The sequence below is a fragment of the Saxophila tyrrhenica genome (assembly GCF_035928015.1).
Source record: "Saxophila tyrrhenica strain CCFEE 5935 chromosome Unknown scaffold_12, whole genome shotgun sequence".
Taxonomy (NCBI): Eukaryota; Fungi; Ascomycota; class Dothideomycetes; order Mycosphaerellales; family Extremaceae; genus Saxophila; species Saxophila tyrrhenica.
The window spans coordinates 881,663-900,825 of NW_027041744.1; the positions used below are offsets into that span (position 1 = coordinate 881,663).

Genomic DNA, 19,163 nt, shown 5'->3' on the forward strand with positions numbered 1-19,163 from the left:
GGTCTGCCAAAGGTCATAAGCCGCCCATGGCGAGGCTCAACGGACCTCAAGCTACTCCTCCTCGTCTCATTATCTCTCTGTGAGTTCCCAGCCTTGGGCAGCAAGATGGCATGGTATCTTCCGCTGCTTCTTCACGTATCACGAGACGATGCTGTCGTACGTCTACGTAAGCTTGCGGCTTGCTCCGTACTGTCAACTACACGATGCGCCGATTGAGCCGCCAAGGTGAGAGGCCGCCTTTGAGTCAACCTTATAACAGGGCAATCGGCCAGCAAGATGCCACCTCGTCAGTCTCACCGCCAGAAGGAGCGGGCGAGGTCTATATCCCTCGAGACTCTCCCTTCTCCCAACTTTCAAGCACGAACTCTCGACGTCAAGAGCAAGCAGCAGGCGGTGTCTTGTCAATCAACACAATCACTGCACACGAGCGGTAATCGGCCACAACGCGGCGCCGACTTCCAATAAGTCGAGTCTTGCGACCCACCAGGAGACATGAACAACGGAGCTCCAATGGACAACGAGTTTGCAGGTACGGGCGATTGGATCAACGACGCAAACGGACCTCCCTACCCACCTGCGGACTATCAGTACCCCTCTCCTACTGTCGCCCACCAAGCGCCTCGAGCGTACCACAACGCGCCGTCAAGATCCGGGCCAGATGGAACCATCAACGCTCAATTGGGACATGCACCTGTCTACGAACAACCGCCCGGGCCTGTTGTGCCAGGGCAAGGGTGGAACGTCCACCAATATGCTCTGCAACCGGATGAGCGAATATATATCGGGCTCCCGGCTCAACACCCACTACGGGCATATTGGTCCCCTTACGCACAGGTGCCGCGTCTGTCGCAACAACCAGCCCCAGTCGCCTCATGGTTCGTACCAAACCAGGATGAGATGCGGGCGAACGATTACCTTGGTCCCCCATACCACCCTGGGCCCGCAGGGATGCCTCAGCATGCCTCTTTACAAGGATATGCGCCCGACTTCAACATGCCCGACGAACCGATGTTCCATGCTCCAGAAGTTCTACCACAGCCACCCTACATCAATGTTCGGTGGCCACCCTCGGCACCACCCAACGAATCTGCAACAGGACGATGGCTGCGAGATTCCAGGACCGTTCAAGAGCTCACTGGACCTCAGATCGCTGCTACTGTCCCGATCGCCCCGACAGCCAATCCGCTTCCCACTCCGCCAAGCACTATCACCCGCTCCTCCGGCAGTTCAGCACGCCGGCGGAAGACTGAGATTCTCAGCTACGTGAGCAGCCACAAGTGCGCGAAATGCGATGCAGGCTTCGACACGGCAGGGGACTTGGCTCACCACAAAATCTCCGTGCATGGCGCACGCAGGTACCCCTGCCGTCAATGCTCGGAAGAGTTCGTCTACCCAAAGGACCTACGGCGCCATGCTAAGGGACAGCATGGCGACCGTACAGTCCTTCCGCGGTGGTACTGTCCTGTCGCTGAGTGTAATTATTACACGAAAGGGTTCTCTACAAACTGGAACTGTACCAGACACGTTGAAAACGCTCATGCAGTTGCAACCTCATCTGCGTCGATGACTGGATCAACTTCCAGCATGGACTTCTCGAGGCCGTGAAGACTTGTCCCTTGGCTTCTAATGCATGCTCTGACAACCTCTGGTTATCCTTCGCTCGAACCTACATCCAAGTGGCTGAAAGTACGAAAGGAGGAGGCTGTGTACGTTATGGGTACTATGTTATGGGTGGTGGATGTTGCACCAGTGTTCTGACCATTGTGTTATGTAGATGCCCTGTGGATGATACCTAGCCTAGCTTTAATGAGAATCACGACAGTAGCGTGCCGTTCCCAAGCAGAGAAGCTTCTCTTTCTTTCACTGCCGTCCACCTGCCGTTGTCCTTCAAGCTCTGCCCAAAAGACTCAAGACTGCGATGTGTTGGTCTACCGTAGCTGAGCAGCGAGCAGATGTACCTTGAGCGTGAACCACGACAGTAGATCAATCGGTGACAATTTCTATTCAGCACCGTCACCGTGTTTTATATTTGGTCAGCGACTTTCTGGACGTCTGTTGACGGTCGTACCTGACGTGTCATTCGAGCAACAGCTGCCCATCTAGTCGCCGGCAAACATTCGTATGGACAGCAGCCGCGGGTGTGTCAAAACCCGTCTTGCAAGCTAGTCACGTTTGATTGCCATGGTCCCTCGCTCCGTGGCACAGCATAGCAAGTGAGCTGGCTGGAGGCAAGAGGGTTGCCTGGGACGTAACAGTGCAGCCAGTGATAAAAGAGGCTCTTCATTCTCCCTGCGGCTTGCCTAGGAGGCTTCATAGTCTAATTTGATCGAGACAAGTACGAAAACCCACATCGCCGACATCCATCTCGTCTAGATTGCAGATAATGTCCAGCTCACATTCAGGCCAAGACCAGCGGTCGACAATGGAGCAACGCTGGAACCGAAGGCAGCACCGGAGCGGGTACGCGGACGAAATGGAAGCAAGGTCGGCGTCTCCAGAGGATGATACTACGCTGGTCGCCCCGTCAAGCCGCCAGTGTGAGGATGAAGTGACCGGGGGAAGCGATGCATCATCTCCCGCTACCGATCCGACGACGACAGCAAACAGCGGTTCTGAAGTGCCTTCCTTGCTGCTGAGAGGCTGGTGGCGTGAAAACTCCGATGGCAGTTTTGAGCCCTTCGAGCATTGGGAGAACCTTGAAACTCGGCCGAGATCAGATGTATCAAGTGCGGCTGGCGAGGCACCCTACGGACCACAATCGACGGCTACGTCGATCTTGCAAGATGGTCACGGCCAAAGCATGAACTTCTCGGCTAGGAACTCGTCGTCGCAAGACTGGCCAGCTGAAGTACCTTCTCCACCATCAAGTACGGGCGCCAACTACATGGGCAGCGAGAGAAGTCGTTCAGAGGTCGACCCGGATGACTGGATGAATGATAACGCCGGCGAAGAATTTCGCACTTTCCTCGCGTCGAATGGAGATGTGGACTTTCGGGTTTCAGAGGCGCCTGCGCGACAGAGATTCGCCTGCGACCAGTGTCCAGAGTCATTCGCCTGGGCGAAGCACCTCCGTCACCATGTCGCGTTGCACCACGATCCCGCGTCGTACCAATGCATCTTTTCGGAGTGTATACAAACTTTTGTCGGTGGTGCCAGCTATAACACGCACCTGCGAGCGGTTCATGGGATCGATGCTGGGCTCCGGGGCCAAACCCAGCACTGACTGGGGCTTCTGGGGCCTGTATCTGTTTTATGTTGGCTCCTACGGAGAAGCTTAGGAGTTGCAGTGCCACCGGATGGGCCTGCTTACCACCCGTGACCAGTCATCATAGCCAACGCAACCAGCTGACATCCCCCAACACGGGAGCATTGTCAACTGTACGTAGACTGAGCAGAATGCGGCAGTTTTTGGAAAGGCTCAATTGACTCCTGGTTTCTGAGTAGATTGATTCAAGTCCAGTCCACGCCTGTTGAAGTTCCATGCGTCTTGGTGTAGAATTGACATCGTTCCAGACACTCCGTCAGAAAGGTCTCCTTTGGAGATCCATTTCCGGTCACCCATGGGAATCCGTTTCGTGGCTGAGCATGTACCGGCCGGTCAATCTCTGGTGGTTAAGACCATGTACGATCCATGGGGCGTTGAAGTTGGCAATCTCAGTTCATACTCCATGCCAGCTGGGGTTTACGCTGCTTCTTTCAGCTTCACCATGGCCCGCGTCAGTAGCGTTAGAGGAACCTGGAAGACGTCTTGATTGAGCTCGACACCTCAAGGTCTAGGAAAAGTTAGCAAGGGCATGCATGCAGCAAGAGCAGCCAATGGAATGGTGACATGTTTCCGATGAGCGCAGAAGACCAGGTTGATGATATCTGACCCTGAATTGTGTTGATTGTATGCTGATTGAGGTGCTGCATCTCAGCAAAGCGTCTGTTGGAACAGCAGAGGATGCGATTTCAAACGCCTGCCTGAAACATCTTCATCAAGCGTGTGACCGAATGAGCGCCACTGTCGCTTCCTGTATGACTGTTGGCAGCCTGTTTTCGACCTGACCACTGACAGCCAAGATGACTGTAACCAACATTGTGAGTGGGCTGCCGGATGATCGTGTGGTCAAGTTGATGCCAAATCGCACCTTGATATCTACCATTCCTTCCGTCTAGCATCTTCAGAATCACAAGCTGGTTTGCACATCTATTATCAGCCCCCTGGGATTAACGACGTTCAATGTTCTCCGGCAAGGCCAGATATGAAGTAGCCATGCCACGGACTTCGTAGTGGTCGCGTGGTCCCGTCCAGAGGACATCCCGAGGAATGTGCAAAGCATTTGGATCCCCGCCAAGCCGGTCTCTTGAATCTTGCTGGACTCGCATGGTTCTGACCAGCCCTAGGAGGAGCAAGACCACACCGCCACGAGTCTACCTCGCCTTCGAAGAAAACAGCACCCGAACGGCTTCGGATGCAGCTTCGAGCAAACCTTACCACTGGTACAGAGTACCCCACTGCTAGTGGAGACTGAGCGGACTGTTGGATCTGGCGGTGCTTCGGGAGCGATTTTCGATGTCCTTCTCCGGACGGAGAAGAGAGGGAATCGGACTCCTCGACGACCTTGACAGCACCGACAGCTCTGCCAGGCTTGCCCCCAACATGTGCTGAGGCATTTGGTGCAGCAGGAAGGTTCGCCAATGCAGCCACTACCGCAGGACGTTACCAGGAAATGAGACTAATCTGCACGAGACAGCGGTTTCGCAGCCTGATTCGCTCTCGCGCCGGCAACGGCCTTGTTTACAGCGTCATTCGCGCCGACGATCGCGTGTCTTCCTGCCAGGGCCCGTATATAAGAGCTATCGCCCTCCCAAAGGCTGTTGGAGCACCGCCAATGGGTCTAGTCGTCACGGAACACCGCCAGACGTTCATTTGTTGCTGCCGATGGACGTCGGACGGTGTTCGTGGCTCGTCTTCTCAATGCGAGATCGGGGAGGTGCTTTCTGGGAGGTCGGCCGCTAGCCAGCAAGTCACGTTTGGGCAAATGTCACTGGGCAGTGCGAAGTGAAGTACAGTTCTCTCTTCTCAGGATCACTTTTATTGGGAGCATTGTACAACATATTCCGTATACTACTAACGCAGCCATTGCTGGCTGCTGGCGCTGCACCCCTTCAATAAGTGTAGTCGCCAGCAACAGCAGCGGGCGTGATCACGATCCATGAGCTACCTTACTGTACAGCTTCCTCGACCTTCCCTTCCAGACGAGCTCGGTATGGGAGACGATGCAGCGAGCGACTTCTGCCACAAGTACGAGCTGCCTTCAATGTTCCCAGCAGGCGAAGTGGGCCAAGAGCAAGGTCGCATGCCCGAGTCACAGCAAGATGAAGAACAGACGGAAGCGGGCATTGGCGACGGGCACGACGACTTCGAAGGTTGGGCGACACTCACTGCCGCATTGAACGGTCTGCTTCACACACAAATTCCAGAACATGCACGCCCTCGGGTAGTCAAAGCCCTCGACTCGCTTGACAGGCTCGGGTTTCCCACACGGCCTGAACACCAAACGCTTCTGGCGACGAGAACACTGGCAACGGTGCCTCTGTTATGGGACGAAGTGTCCCATGCAACAGCTGACCAGCCTCGGCCACATACACATGTCCCTCACTTCGAGCCACCACCAGAGACTCGGTTGTCCTACGAAGTATTCGCGCGACTTGCTACTCAGTACGAGAAGAGTCATACTCATGCAGCGCCGGAAGGCCGTCATGCTCAGCCATACAATGAAAGAGAGGGGCAGCCTTCGAATATCCAATATGGCAGCAATGATGTCCACACAGCAACATTTGGAGAGCGGCTCCGGGATCTTCAGATGCCCCAGAGCAATGTGGGCAGAAACCAAACGCCACCACAGACTGACGACCAGCCCAGAGAACATACTCAGTCCTTCAGCGACTATCTGACCAGTATCGACTGGGATCTTCTCGAAGGTCGTGACGACACCTCGATGTTCCAGCCAACCGGCTTACCAGCAACGCCGTCCGGAGAACCAGTGAACACTGGCGACGCGGAGACGGACATTCTCAGCCTGCATTCGGAAGCTCCTGATGCCATCCATCCAGGGCCACCCGTGCAGCCCGCTCAACCCACACAGCCGGTGCAGCACGTGCCTGTTGGCGTGAGATATGCTTGCGCCTGGCCAGACTGCCAAGCTGAGGGCAAGAGCTGGGCGACCCCAGGCGGGCTCAACAAACACTTGAAGAACTGCCACACGCCGGAAGAGAGCAAGAGGTTCAAGTGCGACGTCTGCTCAAAGCGTTTCGTCTGGGACAACCACTTAAGGCGTCATTTGAGCTCCCACACCGATGAGTGCCTCTTCGAATGTGGCCATTGTAACCATGCGTTTACCAGGTCCGACAACTTGCAGCGTCACTGCCGGGAATCCTGCATGGTCATCGAGCTGTCGTCTCCATCGTCCAGTGCTAGCAAGAAAAGATGCCGATCAGCACGCTCGTCACGCGCATCGTTGCCCTCGGTTGCGGAAGGCGTCGAAGCGGAAGTTGTCGAGAGGCAAGGACTCATTGGTCACCACTTTGCAGGACCTTCAAACTTCCAAGCTGGCGGCGTGCGAGCACTCGTGGACGACATGGCCATTGACGATAACATCTGACCTCTTCATCTTGAGTTATCTCCTACCGACTTGAGCCGTCGTCGCCGGCTTTCAGCGTCCGTGCATTAAAAACAGCAGACATCTCACGACAGAATCAGCAATTTCCTTTTGGGACCTCACAACATCTGGATTATACCGGGGTTCCTCGTCTTTCATATCAACCCATAGCACTTTGACCTTCTCGATATCGATATCTCGGAAAGTGCGAACGTTGATCGCCACCCTTTCAGCATGCTTACGGTTTGGGTCAGCAGACGTGATCATCATCTCCGGCACTTCGATAAAGTTCGACTGCAAACATCTTTTATGGCGTTCGGAGAGCCATTTGGCTCATCTTGAGGAGCCCTTTCCTCTAGTGGAGCGGGCCTTGTCGGCGAGCCGGTACGGAAACAGAGAGCGCCTTGGAGTCGTTCAGCACCTGGTTTAGATTGTCTGGCAAATGTCTGGAGCTTACGCTTACATGTCAAGACTTCGTGGCCGGAGCGAGACATCGGCTTCGAAGCGTACGGCGCCGCAATGGCATTGCGCATGGGATGTCTTGAAGTTAGGGATCGCATATTGCTTAGACGAAGGAATGTCTCGTATTGGGAGCAGAATGGCGTCTGGGTTGCGATGAGTGTAATGATAATGATACCCGGAGATAGTCCATGCGTGTGGAGTTCGTAGTCTGTTATATACAAGCTTGCTAGAAGACTGTTTCCTTGACTCCCTTTGCATGCGAATGTCTGCTGACATGTGATCGTCGCGGTCCCGCGTTTTCTCGTGTCTTAGCGCGTAAACTAAAGTGCACACTTGGAAACTGCACGACGCTTTTCGAAGACCGAGTCGCAACCTCAGCAAATGCAACTGCTCAACAACACCAGACAACGCCATCACCAATCCCGCCAGGCCACGGATAAGGAGAGCGCTGCTGGACAGAAGTAGCTATGAGCTCCCATAGATCCACGAAGCGCCGGAAGCTGGACGCAACACCAGACGAATCACCTGGTCCTCGAGACGCTGGACGAAAGAGTGCTACACCGGCCACCTACTCAAGGAACGGCAAGAACAACGTCCAACAAACAGATCGCACGGCAAAGTCTAGTCCCCTGCCGAGCGGCACCAAAAGCAGCACCGCAGCCCACGATGCATACCAACGAGCCAAGGCAGAGGCGCAAGCTCTCCGCGGCAAGCGACCTGGCCATGTTGTACGAAAGAAGCCGGAGAGGGCAGCGGATGTGTACGAGGATATCGAAGGCGCACATGTACAGACCTCGACGTTCAAGCAGAAACCTGCGCCCGCTTCTACCCCTTTGAAGCAGCGCCTGGATCCGTTGCGTAATCAGAGGTCAGGCGCATCTGCCACATCCAGCCCTTCGAAGGGCGGAGTTTCGCTGGACTTCTTCAAGCAGTTCTCTACGCCGAAAGCGAAGCCTCCCCCCGAGACAGCATCGAAGAGCGTGGCCAAGGCGGAGAGCCTGAGCAAAAGATTAGCCGCGGCCGGCAGCGCTGGCAAGCGCCCAGCGAGTACTACAGAACAAGATGGCAAAATACAGGGTACCGGCAAGACAAGGGAAGTCGAAAGGCCGGCGGACACCAATCAGTCCGCTGTACCACCTAAATCACACGAGAAAGCCAGTGAGAGGTGGGAATACGCAGACAAGCCCAAGAAGACCTTCGAGGATGAGATCCACGACTTGGAGAACGCAGCTCGAGAACAGGCAGAGAACGACGAGGATGAGGAGACTTCAGCTCGAACGTCACGAAAGCGACGAAGTACCCAGCGAGGTCAAGATGCTGCAGAAGAACGACAGGAGTCGGCCAGCAAGAAGAGCGACATTGCTACGGCTAGGAGGAAGCCAGCACCCGCAACTTCGAATAAGATGAAGTATCGTGTTGAGAAACCTGACCTTTTGCCAGCCGAGGAGCCGGTGTTTCCCTCAGAGGCCATGGAGATCGATGAGCCACAAGTCGACGAAGATGATGATGAGCCTGCATTACCAAAAGGCGATCAATCGGTGCAAGTCAATGGCGTTCTTGATCAGACACCGCAGAAGACTAAGCCGAAGCGAGTGGTGAAACCCTCAGTCGACTTGACCGGACTGAGTTTTGCTTCAGAAGAGCTCCAGTACATACAGGGCGTTGTCATTGACATGCTCAGCGGCAAGCGCCCCATTCCTCTCAAAGGTCTCGACACCGAACATGCGAAGGTCTCATCTCTGATCTCGCAGACAATTACAGCTGGCGAAAGCAACAGTATGCTGGTGATTGGTGCCAGAGGAAGCGGCAAGTCTGCTCTTGTCAATCATATCATTCGCGAGCAGACTGAACAGCATGCAGATGACTTTCACGTTGTCCGTCTCAATGGCTTGGTCCACACTGACGACAAGATTGCTCTTCGTGAAATCTGGAGGCAGCTGGGCCGTGAGATGGAGGTAGATGAAGACGAAAGCGCACCCAAGAATTACGCCGACACTGTTACGACACTGCTTGCTCTGCTGTCACATCCGGCCGAGCAAGGTCGTGAGCAAGGACAAGATCAGATTACGAAAAGCGTCATCTTCATCATCGACGAGTTCGAGCTCTTCGCCACTCATCCAAGGCAGACACTGCTGTACAACCTATTCGACATTGCGCAAAGCCGAAAGGCACCGATCGCTGTGCTAGGCCTCACCACTCGCGTCGACGTCACGGAGAGTCTTGAGAAGAGAGTCAAGAGTCGCTTCAGCCATCGCTACGTCCACATAGGCATGCCGAAGAGCTTTGTGGCGTATCAGGAGGCTTGCAAAGCGTCCATCATGCTCGATCATGATGATCTCACGGAGGAAGAACGCGAGGGCAAGCAGAAGCTGCAAAAGGCATCCAAGGGCCCGAAAACCTCTCCCATGTCAGCCTGGAACACACACATCGACGCACTGATGGCTGACGAGCTGTTCGCCACCCAGCTACGACGGTCGTATTACACAACCAAATCGGTGCCGCAATTCCACACGTCGATGCTGCTGCCGATTGCAACCATGCCTACTGAAGCGTCGACTACAGCCGAAGACCTACTTGAACACCTAACCTCGAGTATCAGCAACACATTCATGCAGCCACCGGATTCGAAGCTGGACCTGCTCTCAGCTCTCAGCACTCTGCACATGGCACTACTCATCTGCGCTGCCCGCTTGACAGCTATACACAGCGTTGACAATGTGCCTTTTGCTCAGGCATACGAAGAGTACAAGGTCCTTGCATCGAAAGCGAAACTGCACGCCTCATCTTCTGGTGCTCTTGCGCAAGGCGCTGGCATCAGGGTGTGGAGTAAGGACGTTGCCAGGGATGCTTGGGAAGATCTGCTAGACTGCGGCCTTGTGCTGGAAGATGGTGTGCGAGGCTGTAGAGTTGATGTTGGGCTAGAGGAGATTGGAATGTCGGGAGTGGACTTGGGTACCTGGGGACGGTGGTGTAAGCAGATCTAGGTTCGACGATAAAGCATTCGATTTCGGGGCTTGGAGAGATGTTGTGCATGCTCATGTCATTTTCATACGTTCAGTCTATAGTAGGCGACAGCCTGGTGCCACCAAGCCTTTTGCGCGTTCCATCACGCTTTACACATGCCTCATCAGCTGGTGGAAGAACCCTTCTAAGTGCTCTTCTTCGCAAACTCGACACGCAAGATCAAGTGGCCGAAACCGTAGCCATCCACCTTCTCGCAAGCCCGTGCCGCGTCCGACCGGTCAGCGTAAGAGACAAACGCAAAGCCCTTCGCACGTCCAGTATCCCGATCCTTAGCAAGGAAGACTCGCGTGACACGCCCGTGGCGCTCGAAGATTTCACGCAAGTCGTTCTCCTCCGCAAATTCGGAGACGTTGGTGACTCTGAGCGTGGCGAGGTCGTCTCTCTCGAACTTGCCGCCCATCCTTTCGCCACCTGATGAAGCCCCGGCGCCCTTGCGCATATGAGGTGGTACGTAGCTGCCGCCGATTCCACCTCCCAGACCTCCCTCAGCGCCGCCTCCGCCCATCCTCTCGTCCATGTCGGGTGGTGGGCCGGCAGCCTCGCCTTCGGGTGCCATGGTGTCTTTGAAGGGACACTTGGTGGTGAAATGGTCGCCTTGACAGATACGGCACTTGATCTGCATCTTCTTCAACGCATCCGCCTTCTTGTCCTCCTCCGGGTTCTTCTCCTGCTGCTGACCACTCTTGAAGCCCACCACAGGTCTGAAGATGATGTTCTCGCCCAGCGTCGTGGTGTCCGGTCGCGGGCCTGGAGGCTTGCCGGCTTCAGGTCCGATCTTGGCCCACTGTCGCCGCTCAGCGACACGCGGGTTCTCCTTTTTCTTGATCACAGTCCGCTTGATGCGCTGCGTGCGCTTGACTCGCTTGCCATCCTCGTTGATGAAAATGGTGATTACTGTCTCAGTGCCGTCCTTGTTCTTGGTCACCTGTGGCGGTGGGATGGATGTCGCTAGATCGGGCTCGTCGTCGTCGGCCCAGTCAGTGCGACCTGGCATGTTTTGAACGTTTGCTGCCATCTCGATGTTGTGTGGTAGTTGTAAAAGTGCAGCTTCAAGTTCCTTAGAAGTGTGCTCTCGACAAAATGTGACATGCGGAGATGACTCAGCCGGCGCCGAAGATCCGCCGGCCGCTCCATGTGGAGTGACACAGCAACAACAACGCTGGCATTCGCTACCAGGAACCACCAGCATTTCAAGTTGATGGCGTAACGGGACTAACTATTGGATAGAATTTGCTACCAACGCGAAGGACTATGGCGTCCTTCAAAGCTACAGCCGATTGCCATCGATTCCAAGTCCGACCAACCAACCACGAACATTTCCAACGAACGGTATAATAAGCCTTGACAATGAGAACACGACTTCAGAGACGCTGGGTTTTCCATCAATGGTCTGGGCCCCTACGTGGCACCGCAAGGTCACCTTTCTTCTGGATCTAGGACTCTTTCCACAAATCCTAACTTGATCAGGTCCTGGAAGAGGAGATACGGAGTATGTCCTTCCGCATAAGGTTGGACGGACATAAAAATCACTGGTCCCTGTTTATGAATGTGACCCGGTACGGAGTACTCCCTCTTCCATTCCTCCGGCTCCGTTCTGATGACCTGGCATCTGGAGCCGGGGCCTCAATGATCTGCTGCAAGCATCCATGTCCTGCCGTAAGCCCGGACACCACCCTTGACGAGGAAGGATTCGGACCATGCCTAAGACCGCAGTAGATGGACTCGCTGTTTCTTCGGGATTACAAGATTGCACCGATCTGCCCGCTCGTCAGCTGCCATCTCGAATGAAGGCATATGTCCGAGTTGGAGGGCTCGGAGTGGACAGTCGACATATGCAAGATACGCTAGTGGTAATGACTGCTCACTTGGCACTACAGACCAATGCCTTGCCCTTGAGAAGTACGTGCAGCCATGTTTTGGAACCACAGAACGACAGATGGACTCTTGTGTCTGACTACCTCGGCAGGGGGAAAGACTTGTCTGCAGTGACTTACTTGCACGTGGCCTTTCTACCGAGAGCCTGGGGTACATATATGACTTGGAAAATTTGAAGCTCTGCAAATGTCGCTCTCATGACTCTTGCGCACGATGAACCCGTCCTCCCCTATCAGCTGGTAGACGCGCGAAGCCTACATATCTCCTTGGTCGTGAGATACCGGCAAATCTTCGTGGAGAGGCAGAATGTTCAGGGTTCCGCTGCGTCGTTGCTTCACGGCCAGGATCTTGCTATCTTCCCGAAGGCTGTGCTGTAGACGCTCCGATCAAGGCCTGATAATCACATGCCGAGGTCTCGGTGTGAGACCGAGGTGTAAAATAAGCAGGCAGTGAGAAGTCAGGTATTGTCTGTGCGATCAAAGTATGGTAGCGTCTCAGCAGTCCGGAATGAACTTGTCGTCGAACGATGGGGAAGAGCCTTCTGCCCTGCGGCACAGTCTGGAGAAGCTGTCGGCATGTGTACTCTTGTCGATCTTCGTCAACAATGGTTAGAATGATCAGACAGTTCGGGTTCTGCGAAGCATTGGCAACATGTGTGAGCACGTGTGATCTGCACTGAAGTCGAAATCGATGGCGGAAGGTCTTTCAACGGCGGGTCGTTAGCGCTCGTTCCGCAAGGCGTGCCAGGCTGTCGGTTTTGCACCAGACTCGCTGTCTGCTGGAAGAGGTAGTCGAGAGCGACCGCCAATGATCACCTGGGCTACACGATCCTGACACTCAATCTCTGCTTCGGTGGTCCCGCAGTGCACCTAGTGTCAAGAGGCATTCCAGCGCTACATGTAGAAGCACGAGCGGTGCGGCATGAGTACATTGTCTCGTCCGATCGAGGCGGACGCTGTCAAGGCGTTTCCTGAAGCGGGAAGCGTTACTCCAAGTGAGATCGAAGGCCGAGAAGTGCAGCAGATTCGCACACAGATCAACAAGGGTATTCCTGCCTCTGTAATTGACCACATCAAAGCCTTGCCTCCATGAAAGATCTTCACAATGGTCGCCTCCGTTCATGCAACAACCTGCAGCTGCGTTCTCGTTGCTGACATGTCTCGGGGCGTTCAGGAAGTACGACAGTGTCGATCCATGTGGAGAGACAGAAGCAGTCGATCTGGCTTCTTGAGTCGACCGACGAATAGAGTTATTGCGCAATCTTCGACTGTAACGTCCGTGTCAGCAACGAGTCATCTTTCGAATGACTAGGTGTAGCCGTTGATATTGCGGAGGATCGTGCACAGGGCCATGAGGGCATCTGCCTACAGAGGAGAAGAAGAAGGAGAAGAAAGAAGAAACTCCTGAAGATAGACACCTGCCGACGAGTGAAATGCAGATCTAGACACCGATGGAATGGGTGCATGCCGATCTCATTTGACACATGCGGGAACGAGCTGCGTTCACCTGTGTCTCGGATGCTGGCTAAATGCAGTCTTCGCAGCCGTACGGGGCCGACGAAGAACATCCATCGACATTGCGGTATGTCCAGGCTTGTTACACTGGTCACTGACTGAGAGTGGATGGACTAGTGCGGACTCTATGACCGGCAGACAAGATACCGCAGATTTGGGCCGAGTCGACATGTGGTAGCTCACTAAACTACCGGGTTCATCGAGGAATAAAGGTCCGTTGGAGAAGCGGCACAAGCCGCTAAATCGCGGTATGGTCGTTTGAACGGGCACGAAACGTGCTTTGACTCCATACTTTTCCCCCTGCTGCCCAGCCTTGAATTGCTGCGCCGACAATCCAACGAGATTTTCGTGCTTTGGGGTCCTTTGATCATGCATTTTTCGGTCTGTGCTATCAGTGGTCACGCAGCCCTTAGTCCCGCGCTCTCTTGTCTCTACGATCTCAACATCCGAGTGGGGCCACATGGCGATTTACGGGACACGCTGCCGTCGCAGCCCAGGACGACCATGCGCTAGACTGCGCCGTGGCCGACAAGACGACTCTAGATGGCTCTCGCTGATTGAAACGTCCAGTCTCAACCTGCAGGCGGATAGTTTTCTCCGCCTGCAGCTAGCCATTCAAGACGTCGCATGTGGCGCTCTACTGAGAATCATCGGGACCTTCATGTCTGACATCGAACCTTAACCACAAGCTTGGGCTACTTGGGCTGCAACGCTGGGCAGATCGAACATTCTCGTGCACTCAAAATTGGCCCGCTCCAGGTCTGAGGTAAAGCAGACCGGGACGACTTGCATCGAACGGGTCGTGCTTCCTGGTGGGATGACCCTGGTCTCCAGGTTTGCCAGGCACAAAGCCGAACGGTGGTCTTCCTGGCGTCGATCTTATTAGCAGTCTGAAAAGGGAGTTCTCCGATTGAACACCACCAGCTCTCCCATGTCTTGCACATCCGCTTCCGCTCCCATGTCCATAGATGCCGAACTCGTGGAGCCTCCATGCATTTCCAGGAGAACGTATTTGGGCACGGTCGGCGCCAACTCTCTCGACTGATCTACGGAGGACTTGTTCACCCAGTCGAATGTTCCTCTACCTTTCCGGACATTTCATTCTCGTTGTGTAGCTACGAGATCGTTTCACTTCGAAGCCCTCTGAGCCTGTGACACGCAGCTCCTCCCATGGGTTGCATCCTCAGTCCTTTCCACAGCTAGCCTGTCGCCACGTCCTGCTGACAGTTCGCACCGATTGGAAGCGGGTCGCGCCTCTCCCGGACTCGAAAATATCTGATCGGATATTGGTCCTCTCGAACGCATCAAGACGACACATCCTTTGCGCACACTGCATCGATGGCGCACTGGTAACGATAACTTTCCGATCTCATCTCACAGTAAAGCCGTTGTAACGGTTGGGCTGCAAGATCCGCTACGCCATCGACACTCTATCGAACTCTGTGGACGTCAAAAACGGCCAGCTATTGCCAATATATTGCACCGGGTCAGGTGGACAGAAGATGGACGCGCAGTATTCGGCAGCAATGCCTCCGCTGTCGAATTTCTATCCTAGCGGGCAATGGCCCATCATGCCACCTCCGCCTGATCGTCTTTTCCAGCCAAGGCTCCACCAACTGCAAACACTTTCGATGGAGAACATTGGTAGCTATCCGGAGCCGCCCGACCCAAACCAAACGATCAGCCCGCATCCGCAAGGATCGCAGCGCTCGAGGCGAAAGCAACCGGCTGGGCCAGACCACGTCAAACACCGTCGAACGAGAAGTGGTTGCTACACTTGTCGTCAACGGAGGGTGAAGGTATGTACAGCAGGCTGTCGACTCTGTCTGCATCGTTGGCTGACGACGTGGTGACCAGTGCGATGAAGTTCGTCCACGATGTGATCGTAAGCATGCCTCTTGCGGAAGAAGCTAAGTACGTTACTGATTTTGTCAAAGGATGTCGGAAGGGAAAGCGAGAGTGTCTCTACCCAGACGTTTCATCTTCTTCCAGAAGTGGGCGTCGAGATTCAAAGCAGAAAGGTGTTGTAGGAGAAAGTCCTTCTAGCCCTTCTGGAGACGATGGAGACGACACCGACAAGAAGGGACTTTCGGTTATCCCTGATGACGACGAAGACCTCGAGACGGACGAATACGAACCTCTGTCGGCTGCATCAGACCAGCGCATAGATACCGGAGCTGCATCTTGGATCAAAAAAGAGCCCGCCGCTGAAATCGCTGCGACTTCAGCACGACCTCCGCGGCCGCAAGCATCTCGAACAAACTCCAGACAAACTGCGCCGTCGAGCGTCTTTCAGCACTCCAAGTACTCATCACTCACTAGAGACGACAAGGTCTACCTGAAATACCATCGGGACAATCTCTCTCATCACCATTATGCATTCAAATACGATGCTGGCGACTTCTTGAAGACCACTTTCTTGGAAATCGCCATGAATGACCCCAGCCAGGCACTGCTCTATTCTATCATTGCATTCTCTGCTTACCATCGTTCGATTGAGAGGGGAGACGTCATCTCGGACTTTTTGTCCTACTACAACAAGTCGATCATCTTGCTCCATCAGTCGCTGAAGAGCAAGAAGCCCGGCATTGCGACCCTACTCACCATTCTGCAGCTTGCAACCATTGAGGTGAGTTTGGAGCATGAGGATAATCATTGAAACATGACTGACCCTGGTCGATGCACAGGAGTTCCTCGGTGACTGGAGTAACCTTCTTGGCCACCAGAAGGCCGCCCACCAGATCTTGACCGACCTCTTCACTCCGCAAACGATCATGCAAGACGAGACGCGTAGAAGGATCATCGCGTGGTACATCCGGTTCGATCTCTTCGCAGGCATGATGTCAGGAAGCGAGACACGTCTGGGCCGCGAGTGGTTCGCTGCCTGCAACGACCACTACGTGCGTCAAGCAAGAGATCGACCGGACGACCTCGTTGCGAAGTTTGAGGAATACTTCTCCACGTCGCGTCTGCTCGCAACAGACGTGGCGCTTCTGTTCGCCGGAAAGGTCAAAGGCACAGTGAGCGACGAACAGTTTGGAGCAAAGACAGCAGATCTCGCCTCGCAGTTTTCCAGGGTGGGTCGTGTATTGGAAACGGCGTTCAGAGACCCACAGGACTACGTGAAGGACTTCCCGAGGGGACCTCCACCGAGCGAAGACGACATTTTCAACTTCCAAGATCCCAACTTCCTGCTGGGTGGTGATCTGTTTACGATGAACTTCGTTCGTCTGGATTTCTGGTCGATCGACTTGATGTACAAGTACAACATGACGAAAGTACGAGGGCGTACAACTCAGGAGGAAGGCGAAGAGTTGACGTCCATCGCCATGAGGAAGTGCAAAATGATTGACGCTATCCAGTACAGCGATCAAGGCCCGCCAGGAGCAGTCATTGGATGTCAGGCCAGCTTAGGGATCGCAAGTCTGTTCCTACCCAAGGATGAAAGACACACCAATTGGTGTCGACGGAAGTACGCTCTCATCGAGCAACTTGGGTAGGTGTCAACCGAACTTGAACAGAAGCCTCACTCTTGCTAACGTGGCGTACAGTTACATATATCCGGTGAACCTTCGAAAGCAACTTTCAGACAGCTGGGGAGTCGACGTAAGTCACTGGTGGCTGCCAAACGACGAAGGCTATCCCGACATCGTCCGCGCTATCCGTGACTTCATCGACTATCGATCAGAAGTCCCAAAGGACACCCTGGAAGCGCATCTTCGCGAAATGAGCGGCATCTTCAAGAACCTGAATGTCGACGAGCAGAGCAGTAGTGCTGGGACCGACTCTGAGCAACGCTCGCCACAATTTGGGCAATCGGTCTCGTTCGAGAGCAGCCCGGAGCAGAGCTGGCAAAGCTGAGACGCCTTTGAGATGAGCGCATTTAAGGCCGCCCGAATGGCTGTATGACCTCGACGATTTGACTTCCATTCCTCATGCGGCACCACACGGGTTACACCAACCACTATATTCATTACGCATGTGCGATACTGGCGAGTTCAAATGGCACGCGCGACCAGGATGCATGAGATATTGTTCTCACGCGTGACCGAGATTTAGATACCCTTCTTGTAAAGAACTTCTTCACTTCTCCTCTCGCAAAAGACCCGTTGACTTGAGGATTGACTGGCATCCTTTGCTCCGCGTAACCACATGTACCGTAGCTAGGAACTCGAATTCCCGTTTCCCAGTACTGTGCAGCACGTGTACGCCATTGGCATTTAGATGAAGCGGGAACAAAAGTAGTCTTACTGGTAGGGATAGCCTGGTACTGCTTTCGAGACTGAGGCGGCATCTTGCATAACGGATCGGAATGTGCACGTGGTCGCCACGAATCGCACAACCCAGATTGCTTCCTGCAAGCCGAGATTGCCGGGTCGTGATTGTGCTTCCGTGGTTTCGACCCTGATCCTGGTGACCTGGCGACGTGGGCTTGGTGGCTTCGTTTCTTGTGCCCGCGCACCCGTGGCACCACAGGCACGATTCGGGAACGCACTGCGTCTGTCTGCATGATGGCAAGATCTAGATTCGGCGGCTGAGAGTTATCGTTTGTGTGATAGTAAGCCATGTGAAGATCGTTCAGGTGCAGTCGATCCAATCTGCAGGGAAAGGCATGATGCCTCTGGTGAACACGTAGACGAAGGGACCATTGGTGTAGGTCTCATTGTAGTGGTGAGTCTGCAACTTTATTGTGTGCTGGTGATGAAAAAGAGCGAAGAAAGGCGGATTGAAGTGAATGTAGATGCGCTTCCGAGCACAGGCCGAGCTTAATCCGACGTCGCCTCGACGAAGCTCACAGGCACACGCATAACCAGACTCCACCCTCTCATTCGGACACCAGAAGGACGAACAAGAGCACTAACACGAGCCACCATGGCTCTCCCGCAGTCCGCATACAAAGATCGCGAGTTCTTAGCTGTCATTGGTGACGAGGTAAGCCGCTGCTTAAGACCGCAAGGTCGCAATGGGAGGAATATAGACTGACGATGCTTGACAGGACTCAGTGACCGGTATACTGCTCGCCGGCGTTGGCGTAAGGACTCCCTCCACCTTGTTAAATGGGCTTTTCGATCTATCGAGCACCAGCGGCCGCATCTTTCAAACTTCCCAGCTAACGTACGCTCCTACTGCTGCACAGCACGTAACAGACCCTCCCGACTCTCAGAAGAACTACCTCGTCGTCGACTCTAAGACCGAAACCTCCACCATCGAAGGTGCATTTGAGTCGTTTACAAGAGAGCGGAAGGATATTGCGATTGTCTTGATCAATCAACACGTACGTCTTGGTGCCTCACGCACAATTCCGGAGCAACAAGGCGGAAGTTTAAGAAAGCACCAAATGTGCCGTGCTAATGTGCATATTGGGACAGATCGCAGAGAAAATACGAGCAAAGGTCGACCAGTACAACGAGGCGTTTCCAGCTCTATTAGAGATCCCAAGCAAAGACCATCCATATGACCCAGAAAAGGATAGTGTGATGAAGCGGGTGAGGAAACTGTTCGGGGAGTAGAATTGGGCTGCCTGCATAGGTTAAGACATGTTAAGAGCTTGGGTGTGAGGGAACAAGCGGTGACCATGGGCAGGCGGACGAATGGGAGGACAACACCCGCTCTCGAAGACTGGCAGTACCAACGAGCAAATAAA

At 54.3% G+C, this 19,163-nt stretch overlaps 7 protein-coding genes across 7 annotated transcripts; 6 read left to right on the top strand and 1 right to left on the bottom strand.

Annotated features, from left to right (window-relative positions):
- Positions 1-492: 492 nt before the first annotated feature.
- LTR77_007938 (uncharacterized protein) lies at positions 493-1,567 on the top strand (the record flags this gene model as incomplete). The annotated part of the gene is made up of 2 exons (XM_064805173.1): positions 493-1,263; positions 1,298-1,567. 2 exons carry the CDS (start codon positions 493-495, stop codon positions 1,565-1,567), a joined length of 1,041 nt encoding a protein of 346 aa, XP_064657015.1.
- Positions 1,568-2,422: 855 nt separating this feature from the next.
- LTR77_007939 (uncharacterized protein) lies at positions 2,423-3,223 on the top strand (the record flags this gene model as incomplete). The annotated part of the gene is made up of 1 exon (XM_064805174.1): positions 2,423-3,223. One exon carries the CDS (start codon positions 2,423-2,425, stop codon positions 3,221-3,223), a length of 801 nt encoding a protein of 266 aa, XP_064657016.1.
- A 2,029-nt stretch (positions 3,224-5,252) lies between these two features.
- LTR77_007940 (uncharacterized protein) lies at positions 5,253-6,647 on the top strand (the record flags this gene model as incomplete). The annotated part of the gene is made up of 1 exon (XM_064805175.1): positions 5,253-6,647. The coding sequence occupies one exon, from the start codon at positions 5,253-5,255 to the stop codon at positions 6,645-6,647; it is 1,395 nt and encodes a 464-aa protein (XP_064657017.1).
- A 926-nt stretch (positions 6,648-7,573) lies between these two features.
- On the top strand, positions 7,574-10,090 carry ORC4 (origin recognition complex subunit 4; the record flags this gene model as incomplete). The annotated part of the gene is made up of 1 exon (XM_064805176.1): positions 7,574-10,090. One exon carries the CDS (start codon positions 7,574-7,576, stop codon positions 10,088-10,090), a length of 2,517 nt encoding a protein of 838 aa, XP_064657018.1.
- Positions 10,091-10,254: 164 nt separating this feature from the next.
- TIF35 (translation initiation factor eIF3 subunit g) lies at positions 10,255-11,124 on the bottom strand (the record flags this gene model as incomplete). Its single annotated transcript, XM_064805177.1, has 1 exon — positions 10,255-11,124. The coding sequence occupies one exon, from the start codon at positions 11,122-11,124 to the stop codon at positions 10,255-10,257; it is 870 nt and encodes a 289-aa protein (XP_064657019.1).
- Positions 11,125-15,410: 4,286 nt separating this feature from the next.
- On the top strand, positions 15,411-17,380 carry LTR77_007943 (uncharacterized protein; the record flags this gene model as incomplete). The annotated part of the gene is made up of 4 exons (XM_064805178.1): positions 15,411-15,433; positions 15,512-16,148; positions 16,207-17,015; positions 17,071-17,380. 4 exons carry the CDS (start codon positions 15,411-15,413, stop codon positions 17,378-17,380), a joined length of 1,779 nt encoding a protein of 592 aa, XP_064657020.1.
- Positions 17,381-18,391: 1,011 nt separating this feature from the next.
- On the top strand, positions 18,392-19,029 carry VMA7 (H(+)-transporting V1 sector ATPase subunit F; the record flags this gene model as incomplete). Its single annotated transcript, XM_064805179.1, has 3 exons — positions 18,392-18,451; positions 18,657-18,794; positions 18,889-19,029. 3 exons carry the CDS (start codon positions 18,392-18,394, stop codon positions 19,027-19,029), a joined length of 339 nt encoding a protein of 112 aa, XP_064657021.1.
- Between the last annotated feature and the right edge of the window lie 134 nt (positions 19,030-19,163).